Source organism: Acanthochromis polyacanthus, chromosome 13 (genome assembly GCF_021347895.1).
Source record: "Acanthochromis polyacanthus isolate Apoly-LR-REF ecotype Palm Island chromosome 13, KAUST_Apoly_ChrSc, whole genome shotgun sequence".
Classification (NCBI taxonomy): Eukaryota; Metazoa; Chordata; class Actinopteri; family Pomacentridae; genus Acanthochromis; species Acanthochromis polyacanthus.
Window position 1 is genome coordinate 16,448,044 of NC_067125.1, and position 14,960 is coordinate 16,463,003.

Here is a 14,960-nt window from a genome sequence, read left to right on the forward strand (position 1 = left end):
ACTTCACTTAATAAATTGTACTTTGAGCCATTTACCCCAAAAGCTGTGGAATCCAAATGGCAAGTCATAACTTTTATGTTACTTTCAGTTACAGCTGCTGAAACTAACATTGTTTTATTCTAGTTATATCCAGAAAAATAATAAAAAATAGCACGTGTATGGGTGCAAGAAGCAACTTTATTTATAATAGTTCTATTTTTACTCATCATTTGAAGGTGGATTTAATGTCATGTGTAACACATCAAAGCAGCCATCGTTGTTGCAGCAAGACACATTTTATTAGGAGATTCAAAGACAAAACCAGAGCATGTTATTTCTTTTACATTTAAAATAAAGGTACAGCAATTTACAAAAAAATCAAATACACCATTTGGATTAGATTGCTTAGCTCATCACAGTAAAATTTCAGGCTTAATAATTTATATTATAAATACTAGATGTTAAATATATGCTATTTTCTTCATTAAGGCACCATTATTTACAGACACATTAGCTGTTTAGCAGTGAAACGCAGTGTTACATTACATTTAGACAGCGGTTATCCATGTGATGGTAAAACGCTGATTTATTTTGAAAGAACTGGAAGTCGCATCCATAATCAGCTCCTATAGAAAGACACAGAGAGAGAAGGGACAACTTAACACTTGTAGTCATTGAACTTTGCCTGTACATCCTGCAGGCCACAGTGCTGTATGAGAATAAATAATAATAGGTGAAAAATCAACCTTTTTTATTTTGCAAAAGCTTTAATTTTCCCTGACCATACACAACATATGTGAGTTAACTGTAGATGATAATTTGCCCCAGCTTTTGTTAAGTCCACTAAAAGTGACAAATTTACAGTGCATTCCTCCTGTTCTGTACATGATTTAAGGGACAATATTCCACTTTTGCTCATGGTATGCAAACAAATTTTGGTAAGTCAACTCTTATACATGTAAGGAGATACTGTAGAGGACAGTAAGAACAGGCCAATATGTCTTCAGGATTAAATATCTTGTCCCGCACCAGACAGAAATAACTCTCCCACCTCACTGTATTTAAATGGCACAGCACCAGCTGCTTACTGATTCTTTCAAGTTGTTACCCTATCAGACAATGCTTAAGAAGATGAATGGATCATCTCACACTGAAACACCACTTATTACCATGCACACACTGTGTCACCCTCATTCCCTTTCTCTCGTTCCTCTCTGCCCTTTTTCCTCCCCTCCGCCCATCTTTCATTCTTCCTGTTTATCTCCTTTACTCCTCTTTTCCTTTCTCCATGATGCATTCTGCCTCTCCGCTGCTCTCTGTCCGTCCTTCTCTCCTTCCTCAAGATGGACTGTCTTTCTGTCTTTTCATTATTCTCAAGCCATCCTTGCATCCCCAACGCACACACAAAATCCCTCTGTCATCCTGACTTTCTTCATCTGCAATTCTGGCCCTCTCGTCTTGCTTCTCCCTGTCCATCTCTCCAAGAACAGTATAAATCTAACGCTTCGGGGCTTTTTCACCTACGATTATTTATGGAGGTGCTGCTGCTATCATTTTCATGCTCCTGATAAGTGCACTGAGTACAGTACACAACCTTGACAGGAATATTTTATCACAGGCCAAATGAGGAGAAGTAACATCTTCATAAACTGGGCTTCGTCAATCCTTTTTCTTCACCCATCCTCCACTTCGATCCTACATGACCTCATCTCTTCTTTCATGCTCCCATTTGTGTATTTGCCTTTTGGCAAACTTATTTCTTGTGTGTCATCAAGCTTTCGAAGAGCTATCCTCCAGCTCAAGCCATGCTTTACTAAACATCCTACAACTGAAGTGTTGTAAAAACGTTGAATCCCTTCTAGCTCCAGTTGAACCTTGGTGACCGTGACCCTCTGGCCTCAATACAGAGAACTACAGAGGAAGTTCATGAACAACCACTGTGGTATATCCCTTTGATGTAAAGAACTGAGAATACACCAGTGTTCCATTTTCACCGTGGCCACTAAAAATGAGAGCAATTGTGGCACTGCAAGGCACATTGGACACAGGCAGAAGACTTGGCTTTGCATACAAAAGTTCTCATGATTCTCCATTGGGTTTCTGTCTGCTCAGCCACTGGAGCAGATGATGGAGAGAGCAATACGAAATGACAGTCATTTCACATGAGTAGCTTTAAAATCACTGTCCTGAGTCAAGTCTTCAGCTCTGTGTTCATTACAAAACAACAGTGTCAGGGGGAATGCAGAGTTGATTACAGCTATTAGCGACAAAGTGCGGCACAGCAGGGGATGGGCTGTGAACCTGAGGTTTTTTAGTTTCAGTGACAGTTTGACTCGTGGGGAAATGCTCAATCAACTCGAAAGCCAGGGTGTGTTTATGGAATGTGTGCAAGTAATGATAAAAAAAAGCTCACTGAGCTATGATATAAACACACAAAAGAGGTATTAATTGACTGAAAAGATTGTTTCCATGTCGCACAGTGATTAATATGGTCATTTTGAAGTTATTCAAGCAGAAATTTAGCTGAGTTTATGTGTGCAGCGGAATATGTATACTTGTAAACATACAGTTAAAATTGTTCCATTGCTATCAAAATTTCTCATTTTTACCAGCAGACACCTTTGTTATTTGTGTTTCTAAAGATCAGTCAATAAGGCTTTGGGGTAAAAAAAATAAAAAATAAAAAATAAAAGAGAAGGAGGAAAAAAATAACAGCTGTTATTGAATTGTGTGTACATTGAATTTCCCACCGTTGCTGTGGGGGCAATGCACTGTGAATTGGAAAAAGTAAAGTTTTCTGTATTATTTTAAATATTTTTTTTATTTTATGGCTTTAAAGCTGCACTTGGTGTAGTTTGCTTAAAGGTATATTACATTGAACACATAGATGAGAAATGTTATTGATTTTTCTGTATGCACAAAAATAACCCCAATTTGGCCAAAACTTGCAATTAATTTATGTTTAGAGCTTTTGCAGTCACTGACCATTGTCTTTCTTTGACAATATCAGTCTTCTGCAGTGAACTGTATCCATCATGTAAATCTTGTGCACACCAGTGGAGAACAGTAAGAACATGTGACAGTTTGAAACCTTTGAAGGACTTTGCCACTTTTCTACCAGTTTTGATTGAAATTTTGTTGTATCGCCTGTAGCTGTACCTCTATTTCATTCAGATACAGACAGTATTAAGACAACTACAATAATTATATAATGACTAAATTACTATAGAAAGTGACTGAATAATGAACATTCCAAAACTCTTCTCACCTGATTGTTAACATTGTGTTGTAGGGTAAGTGGATAAGTTGTTCCACTTGCGTCCTTTAGGGTTGCTCCTGTGATCTTAACATTGCCTGCACCCCAAACCTTCACCACACCGAGGGTCACCTGATCAGCCTGGGCCAGACCATTGTGGACAATGTTACAGGTCAAGGTTTTCTGAAAGAGAAAGTCATTACAGGGTTATTAGAAATAGAATAAACACAAAATGAGAGATCACACATTTGATTTGTATGAATGAATATTTACTAAAATATGACTTTTCCTATTCATTTATTTTACAGTAGTACTTGTGCACCAATTGTCAACTTTGTGCTTTTGTTCAGTATGCTGAAAATGTGCTGCAGTGAGCCACGTGATTCCACACCCATTTTATAGCCTTTTATCCAGTGCTTCATCACCCGTACTGAGCGAATATTCTGCAGTGATTTTCTGATTGTCAGAATAGTTTTAAGTCTGTGCTCATATCATCAAAAACATGTGCCTTGGTATGCACATATGTTGAAGGCCCCTGATTTTCCATTAAGCAATGTACTGAGGAGGATGAAAATGTTCTTGCTTTGTAAAAATGGCCTCACTCTAAACGTCCAAAATGCGTGACAGAGCTGAAGGAACACACATAAACACACACACACACACTTTTCTATGCTCAGATAGCCATCCAAAATGGCATACGATCTGCTAATCTGCCAGGCAGCACTGGCCTCATTGCCCAACTTATCCTCATCTTCTCACATCTGCCTGTGCACACATACACCCACAAGTGCACACACACACACACAAACGCACACACACTTACACTCTCTTCCCCTCTCTCTCTCTTTCCCTCTTTGGCTGTCAGACACTGGGCCTGTTTTACCACTGTGTGAAATTGCTTTGGATTGAGCCTGATGGTAGGCAGAGGACAGCCACAGATGTTTGGCTATGGTAGCTGTATGTGTACCGTGCCGATGTGTGCATATATGGATGTTTATGTGTCTATGTTTGCGATTTAATGTGTGTTCATTAATGTGTGCCTGTGGGCTTTTGCCTGGCAAAAAGGCAAATGGAGCTGGGTTAGTCCCATTAGTCCCAGCGATTAGGGAGCTTCTGACATGTGTGTCTCAAACTGTGATCAAACTGTGGGCTGGTAAACACTTGGTTCTTCCTGAACTCAGCCGTAAGTCTTGTGAACACACAGCAGGGACTCTTAGGGCTCTATTTTTGTGCATGCACAGTGTCAGCAGCAGTATAAACACAGGTACAGCTATATATTTGTTGTTTTATGTGTATTATAGCTTGACCAGAAAAGTCAAACAAGGAATGTGTCCAAGGTCGTAGAGTGATAGAACTGATGTATTGATCGGTTTGCACGGTACAATTTTAGCATCTATTAACCCTCTGAACTCTTAAACCTGCTGGCAGGTTTAAAAGGCATGTTTTCTTTTTAAGAATGTGCCAAAAATGATGCTATTTACGCTTGACAAAATCTTTAAAAACTGAAAGAACTGTCATATTTTTAACTTTCTAATGAATGCACCGTGTGTGATGTACCTTTCTGTAAGGGAGAACAGCCCAAAATGAGCTTAAAATCATAATGTTTAAATAAAATCACTTTATTCCATGTGTCTGGTCCGAAAAATGACCAAAAACAAACTGTATAAAACCCACCAACAACAACAACAACAACAAAACACTCTCCATGGCACAACTTAAAAGCCTTGAGTGGCTCAGATGAAACCAAGAGTCTTTTTTGGTAAAACAAATAGTCAAGTCAGCTGTGCCATACTGCCCAGATGACATCTGTGATTTATTTTCACTTCTATTGGTTGTGCTGTTTCCACAGAGGTGCAGAACTTTTTATTGCTCTCACAAAAAATGTTGTATTACATAGTTATATTTAGCTAAACTGGGAAAAAGCAGTCAGGAATACAAGAACAATGCCTTAATGATTGTTCTTGCTGAAACAGTAGTGTTGTGCTTGCCTTTAAAATAACAAGTTCAAAATTAATGGAAGCTTCTGTGGAAATAGGAATGATATCAAATTACTTATTTGATGGTTTTCTGTAGCTTGCTGAAATGCCTGCTGTGGAAAAATATATTTTTTTGCCACTGAATCAGATTTTTAGAATTTAACCAGCAAAGCCTTTCTAATGCATGTGTACAGTGAATTATTACTAATAATCATGGACCACCAGAGAATGTACTTTATTCCCACTGGGAGTTGTATGCTGTCACACACCTAGGTATGCACTAGATGAAAGAGAGAGTCAGTATCGAGTACAGTGCAAGTGTTTGAGGCACTTTAGATGTTTTGACTAGCATCCATCAAGGAATTCTCTGATTGGTCCCAAAATGCGTCTGCAGGATGACGGTGACCCTAAGCATGTAGCCAGTCTAGGACTAGATCAGTCTTCAGTGACAAGGAGTTCTGCAACAGATGGTATGATCCCCACAGACCACACCATCTGTGATTTCAACATCACACACGTTAGTCTGGGATTACATGAAAAGACAAAAGCAAATGAGACAGCCTAAATCCACAGAAGAACTCCATGCGACAACCTCCCTGCCAGTTGTTGTAGTTTAGGTTTAAAGTTTATAGTATTCGCACTATATAATGATTTGAATACTGTTAGTGTTGCTGCACTTCTGCCATTGTATGAAATTAATTGATAATTACAAGCTTTTTTTTTTTTACATTATTTTTACAAGCCTTCTCACTGTAGCACACATGACAGGGATTCTCTTTATTTGGCATTTTGAACTCTGTGTTTGTGCTTTTGCCAACTAAAGCCCTAAAATTGCTCTTTGTTTGCGATGAAAGGTTGTGTGAGCAGGCACAAATGTAAGTGCAATTTTGTGCTAAAACAACTACCAGAAATACTCTGTGATCTGCATACACAACCACAGTTGTTCCACTTTTCCACTCCAGTCACCTCTGTGTGAGCATGTTAGCTTTCAGCCACAAAAAAGCCAGACAGCTGCATGTACAAACCCCACCCTCCCCCCAAAAAAAACAGGCTTACACCTGATCAAAATCACATTGCGGCTTCATTAGGGCTACTGGCCTGGTGATGGCATGGAACTGAGATTCTTTTGACTGTTTTTCACTCGTAGCATCTTTCAACTCAACAAATTGGCTCAGCAGTGCCCTACATTGTTTATTTTTTCTCCTAGTGTTCCTTCTTAAAATTGTAAAATCATTTTTATTTTATTGTCACCTCACATGCGCTGTTAAATTGTACATCAAAAGCAACAAGGAGAGCAAGACAATAAAATGTTACACCAATAAAAATCTGTGCCATCTGTGTATGTAATTCCTCTTTACTATTTTGGGTGCATTAAAGAAATAAATGGCTATTGTTTAAGATTTTTGGAAATGGTGGTTAAAATTTAATGAAAAGCAACCTTCTTTCAGGTGACTGAAATGGTGCTGACACTGAATGATTTAACTCGTAATTGCACTTGTCTGTCACTTTTGATAGGGGTGTCAAACCATTTTTTTTAAAGTGAGAACTTTGTCTCAGTGAAGGCGTTAAAAGCTGCATTCAAATCAGCACCCCAGAATTATAGATACATCCTTTGCTAATTTTTTCCGACAGTTAGCCTTTGACATCCGCCTACCACAGCCCTGCTGAATAGTAACTCATAACTCAAAACTGTCAGTCTTACTGCATAATAATAATAATGACGATATAGAAAAAAGAGACGTGGCATGTAGTTAGCTCTTGAACTCACCCCGGCTGCACTGAAGGAGGTCAGAAGATATTGGTTGTTCTTCACCGTATCTGAGGAGAGAAAATAAGGAGAGTCAAAATCATACAGAGCAGAGACATGAAAGGAAAGACAAAGGTGCGCGACTACCTGAATGAATGACAGGGACGGAAACATAGTGAGAAAGTCAATAAATAAGCGGATTGACCAAAAAATGTAGTTAATATTTCTAAGACTAAAAAAATAATTCAACATCTAAAGATGTATGAGTAAGTCATGCAACTGACTTATTAGTAGACCATTTACAAATTGCCTCATGGTTGATTTCATGAGAAAACAATCGGAAAAGGGTAGTAAAATAAGTAAACTCGCTTTGCTGCTTAACTGTGAAAGGCTCAAGAATGAATTGGAATACAGAACAGGTTGAATGAATGTGGGAATAACTGGTGAATGAGTAACGCACAGATGATTCACTGACAAGAGAGGGAACAGCTAGCCCTCAGAAGTTCAACTAAAATGCGCAGAATTCTAAAATAAAGAAAGAAAGAAAGAAATTCTGAAAACAGATAATACAGGTAAGCAGGTGCAATGCTGAGAGGTAAAGCAAACAAGAAAGACATAGGGAAGCTACAGTACATGACAGACAGACAGGGAGATGCAGAAGAGAGGAGCGAGGGAGGAGATAAAAGAGGAGTGATGGAGAGCATATCTCCAGGCAGCGACACGAGGAATTACTGTAATAGTTTCTGTCACTCCCCTTCTCTGCATTCCTCAATTGCTTTCTATCTCTCTCTCCTTCTCCTTTGTCCCAGCACAAACATGCCTTTCACAGAGGAGTGCATCTCCTCACAGAGGCACTTCAGAGACTGCGTGTGTGTTTGTGTGTGTGTCTAAGAATGAATGAGAAAGTGGTGAAAGACTGTGTTGCAGTCGACTGTGTCTCCATAAAGAAATCCATATTCAATGAAAATAATCCCACATGCTTCCTCATACTGTACTTGTGTATTGTACTGTACTGGGGTAAAAGGCAATGCAACTTCCGTCAGATGTCACTTTTACACCAACCCTGGTATTTTGACTTGTAAATCGCAAAATATAAAGAACTTATTCTTTATTTTTTTTGTTTGTTTCCACACCAGCTTGGTTACTTTCATCCATCGAAATGCATCAGCTAGCAGTAACTGGTCCGGATTGTTCTCGTCTGAGCCCCCAGCTTTAATATAGATCCATGCTGGTGACAGCAGTGCCTGGAGTATGTATTTTTGTTTTCCGTATGTTCGTCCATACATTCGTCTGTGCATTCATATATCTGTTGTGAATTTGACATCTCAGCGAGGCATTGAAGGAATTTCTTTAAATTTGGCACAATCGTTGACTTGGATTCAAGGGTAAACTGATTCGAATTTGGTGGTTAAAGATCACTGTGACCTCACAAAACACTTTTTAAAGCCATAACTTAATAATTCATAAGTTAATTCTACAAAATTTTACACAAATGTCTTCCAGAAATAAATGAAGCTGTGACATTTTTTATCCAAAAGGCTTAGGATCACCTTCACTGTGGCATAATAACATTCAGGAAAAACACTTGCCATTATTTAATGCCGCAACTCAGAAACAGAAAGAGATTGTGATTGAATTTCACATGTGGTCAGGTACTGGATTGTTGATACTGATATTGGGCGTTCACATCGAAACTGTGGTGATTCTGTAGATTCTCTGTGCTCACAATGATAATGCCAACATGCTGAGGTTTAGCCCCATTTAACTAGCATTCACTCACTAGCACTACATGTGTTGTTAGCTGTACAGGTGGTCATTAACTGAAGCAATGGGCAAATTAGGATTGAATTTTATACATTCATCGTGGATGAGAAATTCATGTTTGTTCTGGACTTCATGTCAGTGCATCCAATAGTTGTAGAGAAACTCAGAACCATGAATGAAAATCACAGATGTCAGCATCATGGTTTTGCAAGAGGAAAGCAGAGAATCAGGCCTCAACTTTGAGTGACAATAAAAGTAAAGCTTCTTGTACTATCTAAATAAAAGCATGACCAAATGTACATGACCAAAACATGACATACCCTGCTATTCTGTGTGTCTGTGTGAGGTGACGAGTTATCTTTTACTTACCTATACCTTCTCCATCATCCCAGAAGAACGATCCTTCAGCAGTTCCAGTTTCACTCATGGCGACGATCAGTCCCAAAGGATTCTTCCGACTGAAACAAAAGGGACAGAGAGTCTTATATCAGATTGCTGAGGGGCAGTGTCTATTTTTACCTGCTGCTGAGAACAAATAAATTAACATTCCTGCTGGGGGGATCCACCTGATGTCACTGTGGCTCAGACACAGATTACCACTTGATTGTCTCTCTCATTCTCACTGCCAAATTCCTGAGCGTGCGATGACAATCATATAGATTGCCCTTATTTTGGTTAATGTTAGCCCTAAATGGCAATATATCTGCCATGATGGAAGCTAGACGTCCTATATACATTCACATTTTCCCATTGTGGCAATGTTGTATGTATCGTCCCTGTTAAATAAACATTAAATAAATAATTAAATATCTATTTGATTTTCTCTTTGTAGAAAAGAAGAAAAAAATCTGAAGCATTCATACACAGCAGTGATACCATCCACCATCTTGTCTTCCAGGCACTGAGCGACAAACAGACAAAATAAACACACACACAGTTCACACAACACACAAGACCAATAACTTTGTCCGATAAGGTGTGTGTGCACCTACCTCTCTTGTGTATTTCTCGCTGGTGCCTGACAGGGTAAGATGTATCCTCCTCTGATATGAAGGTTAATATGGTCAAGGGGTGCAGACAGTAAAGACCTTTCACCCCGTGCATGGTAAAGTTCAGCCTGATGGAAGGAACAACAAGTAACTGTTATTAAAATGCTAGAAATCCTACAAGTAGTTAACTTTGATTCATTTTCTTCAACAAGTCCTACGTAGGAACACTGTTAGCATAGTACAATTTGTGCTATTTGTAAAGATAGCATCTGGAAGATGTCAGAATCATTTGCCATCTCCTTTCTTCCAAGATTTTCCACTTTGTCCTCAGTCTTTCTGTTACAGCTTGTACTCCCCTGTATGCTCCTGTATGTTAAATGGGGGTAACTTTTTTAGGGGGATTACAATGCTGTCTAACAGATGTGGAGTCCCCTAGCTAGAAGGAACAGAACAAGTTTGTTGTTGTCATTATGTGCATTCTGCATTTGCTGGGATGCAACGTAATGATGTGGCTAAATACTTTTCTTGATAATATTGTTAGTATTGTATTTTTTGTTACATATTTGTATTTATGACTTTTTTTTCAGACATAACACATTTCCAATGCAGTGCTTTTCGTCAGCCCAATATGTGATGCACACAATTAAAGTGCATCTAATCAACCACTCAGATGTGTTTTCAGGGTTTGGTTTCATCTGCAGTATTTCTGCAATGCATTAGCAAAGTTTGGGGATTTTCTGGGTTCAATGAAAGCTTTGTCTTTCTAATTATTCCCTTGTTATCACAGACAGGGACTTACCGTGTAGTAGTCATACCAGCGTGCATTAGGAAAGTAGCCCTCCACCGTTGTGTGTCCCTGTCAGTAAGAAAATTTGTTAAAAAGAATGAGACCCACCAAAAGCAAGATAAATAAATGTAGAGCAGCTAGCTCACAACTCTTCTTGAAATGGTCAGAAAGTCAAAACTGTGATATCCTTATTACTGAAAAATAACAATGAAAAGAAAACGAAACAGTGTGTGTGTACATGCATACCTCATCAAGTACAGGGGTGATGAGTAGGGCAGGTCCCCAGAGGAATTGTCGGTGTACATCCCATGTATTTCTGTCTTCCACAAACCTGTGACACACCAGCAAGGAGGCGATTAAGCCAGACTAAAAAAAAAGACATTACTAACTCTCTCTCATGTGTCCTCAGCCCAGATGACTGTTCAAATACTCATTCAGAATTCAATGGCATGCAAGCCAAATAACCCTGCCAGACTCACCCTGCCAGCTCCTTTAATACCATCTGTGACTTTATAAGAGTCTCTTAAAATGAATAAATATGTCTTTTTTCCTTAGAATTTCACACATTCACATCTGGGAGCTGCCAAGTGCAGCCACAGTCGTCTTACAATTGGCGTCTATACAGTCTCACTGGAATTGAAGTGCCTTGCTCAAGGGCTTTTTCATGGCAGCCGTTGTGGCAGGGAAGACACTTGCAATTTTCTTACCCTGTCAAGTTATTCCAATGAGCAAATTTGTCAAACTAGCCTACCTTACCTTGCTTATCTGATAGGCGTTGGCGCTGATATGATCTAACCAACTGATAATTACAGAGTTGGCCATCACAACAGAGTGATGCTTAATATCTGTCCAAGCACTCAAACAAAAGCTCCTCCTAAATTAATCTGTAGTCCAGAAACTACCACATGTGATTTTTTTGCACACTAATGAGAAGCAATGTGGTATAAAATCAGGTTATCTTGCCAGTGATCAGGATAAAAGATCCACGCGGGTAAGCACTAAATTATGTGATTAAGTGTCTTTATGAAATAGAGAGCCATGACTACAGCAGAAAGGATAAGAACCATGAGTGTCGTGCATCCGTGCTTACTCATGCAAGAGTGGCCTGACGACGGTGGTTCCATCAACATGTGCCTCATACATCAGGGTGTACAGGTAGGGCAGGAGGGTGTAGCGGACATTCAGGACGTCCCGGGATATCTCAGCGAAAGTGGAATTCCAAGCCACAGGATCTTGTCGCTAAAACAGAAGGAATGAAAAAAACTACTAGTTACTTACGGGTAAAAATTAATTGTTTGTAGTCTTTTTGTGCGTCAGTCTGACTTAAATCCTGTCAAGAACCTGTGGACGAGGATTTAGAAACAAGTATGTGTCAGAAAGGCAACAAATTTGGTTCTACTATATCAGTTCTGTCAAGAGGAGTGGTCAAAGATACAACCAGAAGCTTGTAGATGGCTCCCAAAATTGCCTAGGTGAGTTGAAATGGCCAAACAATGTCATTTCTCTATGTCTATTTTTGACTCAGCAGATTTTTTTTTTCAGATTTCCTCCGCTGACTGAGGATGAAGCTGCATGTCCCTGGCCACCAGTGATCATCCGTGCAGATGATACAACTACAGAAACAGCACTGTTCTTGCAGTCTGGTGTAAAGCCAGTTCGTCTCTGTCATGAGTGTGAATGGACTAATTTGATCCATAGTTAAGATTTGTATTCAAATATGGATATTTTATATTTTGTTCCAACACAACCTTGTGTGGCTGGTATTTTTAAATTTCATTTTACCATCATGACAGACAAAGAAGACCATGTTCGAGAAATGCAACACTATCTTGTGCAACAATGGTTGGCCATGCTAGTAATAGGCTTTTTAAAAACACAAATGAGGGAATGAGGGCGATGTCATCCCTCCTGTTGTCAAAATGACCAAAATGCATCTACCATGAACTGCACATGTTTGTCTGTGTGTGTTAATTTGTCCCCCACGTGGATAAACATAAATCACCCATTGCCACCAAGTAATGTAATGTAGTTACAAAAATTCCAATAATTGCATCTTAGAGTCGGGCAGATAAACATGCCATTTATTCCATTCCTTACACCTTCCTTTTGGGTTTTGGTTTTAATCAGACAAAAGTGCAACCTCTTTAACTTTCACTGGAGCACCCTGCACAATGCTTCTGCATGCAAAGGAGTCGAAAGCTTCACCAACCTGCCAATTAGCAGTGCACACTTGGTGATGAAGACTAAATTTTTCAAAACCTTTTTTAGTGGTATTCCCTGAATCATTGAGTTTATCTGTTTGACATCAAGGTGAACCACTTTTTTTGAGGGGATGCTAAATGCAAAAAGTCAAAATAAAACATCCACTGACTGAGATTATTTATTTGTATCTGGAGACAGGCACTCAGTGGAGTAAAAAGATTTGCTCTTTCGGTAGATACACATTTCAAAACTGCTGGCTATTTCTCTCAGTTACAAGTGCAAATACACACAGAGAAGCAGGCTCTGCAGAAAAAAGCTGTCAGTGGAGTATTAATGAGTTATACACAAAGGCATTTTTCTTGTCATAGTGATCACACTGTTGATTCACTATTTAGATTGAACATGTTCAACATGAATAGCTTCAAAAACCAGACATGAAGAGAGACTTGATAGTTTGTACTATGAAAGAAATACATTAACCTGTGGACTTAAACTGCTAAATTACTGTCACACACTGTACTGACATTTACCTCATGTTAATTGGCAACAAGTGTAACGCCTCCTTTAGAGACAAGGACGGAAAAAGAGGGCATAGTGTTCTGTCATCGTTTTTTTTTTTTTTTTTTTTGTAAATGTGGGCCAATCTAAAAGTGTTAGCTCATTTTCAGGAACTGTAGTGAGGACAATAATCAGTCTAGGCAGCACACACACCCACCCACCCACACACACAGGATCATGAAGATTTTCAGCTGAAGCGTGTCACCACCATATGCTCCTCCCTATGATGCTGTGTGTGTGTGTGTGTGTGTGTGTGTGTGTGTGTGTGTGTGTGTGTGTGTGTGTGTGTGTGTGTGTGTGTGTGTGTGTGTGTGTGTGTGTGTGTGTCTTGGTGTGCACTGCATTTGCGAACGACTATGTATGCAATAGCTCAGTGTGTTGCGTAGTTAAGCATGAATCTGTGCATATGAGCCTTCTGTCTTTTCGGTTTAAGAAATACATTTTTATAAAAAGTCATACGATATAATGAACAAAATCTTCACACAGAGCAATAAAATGGCAGACATTTATTTCCCAGCTGCAGTTTAGCTGGGTCATATTTGATAATAGTTATTAACTGTAGCACAGTGGTTACTAAGTACGGGCCTAACAGCACATGATTGAATACTGAACATGTCCATTATCTTCTGACCTAAGGAGTTTACCAGATTATCATTTAATTTTCCAAGGAAATTTACAAGATTGTAATTATCTGAAAACCCACAAGTTCTACCTGCCTCCCTTTTTCCAGTAACCTTCCTTTTGCCCCCTCATGCCATACAATCGGATGTGTTCACTGGGAAGCAATTATCATACTAAGTTATAAGCGAGAATGAACATGACAGACAGGGACTGATGAAATGATTCTGACCAGATGGATATGAGCTTGTAATGCTTTAATAATTAGAAAGAGGATGTGCAGAGTTAATACTGTGCAGATATTGTGAGGTTTGACAACCCAGTGTAAAGTCCAGACAAATCTTTGGGTTTTAGGGCCATATTTGGGCAGCTTTGTTGCGTAAAGTTTCAGGGTCCAGTTGGGTTTGGTTGTGTTATTAGTGTAAATTGTGGAAGTGGGAAGAAAGACAGACTGCAGTGTTGGAATTTGTCTTTTGAATTTGTTGTCAGTTATCAATTAAAAGGGACATTGCACATAATGGAAACACTTTGAGAAATATTTCACTGGCTACATTCAATGTGACCGCAGATGCACTATTGAACTGTGTGGATTTTGGCTGTCCTGATGAACAGGTTTGGTGCACCCAGCACAGTAATTTCTGAGCTCTCTGTGGTTGTGTCTGACTCATCCACCGTCTTCAGAAAAATCTCACAACTCCAAATAGCTGGAATTTCTACTCTCAGATGTAGAATTTAAATGGAATTAAATTCTGATATAAATATGGAAATATCCACTAATGACCTAACCATTAGGTCACATCAAACTAAAGAGTTACCAAAACATGTATGGCGTTTTACCAACAGTTCATGTCTTTGCTGGGATTTGTGACAGCTCTTCTGAACAATGCCGGATGGTCACTGATCCTGGATCAAACATTATTGCTGCTTCCCCCCTTTGGTGGTGTCTAAACTACAATGACAATGAAGCATTGGCTACTACTGCACTTAAGAAGCAAACAGGTCTGGTTAGACAGTTGACAAAAACGATAATGTCTTGTGTTGTCAACAGCTAGGTCATCATGGGAATATTTCGGGAACTGAGGAT

General features: G+C 39.1%; 1 protein-coding gene across 1 annotated transcript in view; it reads right to left on the reverse strand.

Annotated features, from left to right (window-relative positions):
- Positions 1–264: 264 nt before the first annotated feature.
- LOC110966174 (sucrase-isomaltase, intestinal-like) overlaps positions 265–14,960 on the reverse strand; it is a 66,931-nt gene continuing 52,235 nt past the window's right edge. Inside the window, exons 40-47 of the mRNA XM_051958129.1 lie at positions 11,589–11,737; positions 10,745–10,829; positions 10,511–10,567; positions 9,715–9,839; positions 9,092–9,180; positions 6,980–7,029; positions 3,248–3,418; positions 265–605 (exon numbers count right to left, since the gene is read on the reverse strand). Coding sequence (XP_051814089.1) covers positions 528–605; positions 3,248–3,418; positions 6,980–7,029; positions 9,092–9,180; positions 9,715–9,839; positions 10,511–10,567; positions 10,745–10,829; positions 11,589–11,737 — 804 coding nt within the window. The 3' untranslated portion in view covers positions 265–527. The remainder of the gene's footprint in view (positions 606–3,247; positions 3,419–6,979; positions 7,030–9,091; positions 9,181–9,714; positions 9,840–10,510; positions 10,568–10,744; positions 10,830–11,588; positions 11,738–14,960) is intronic.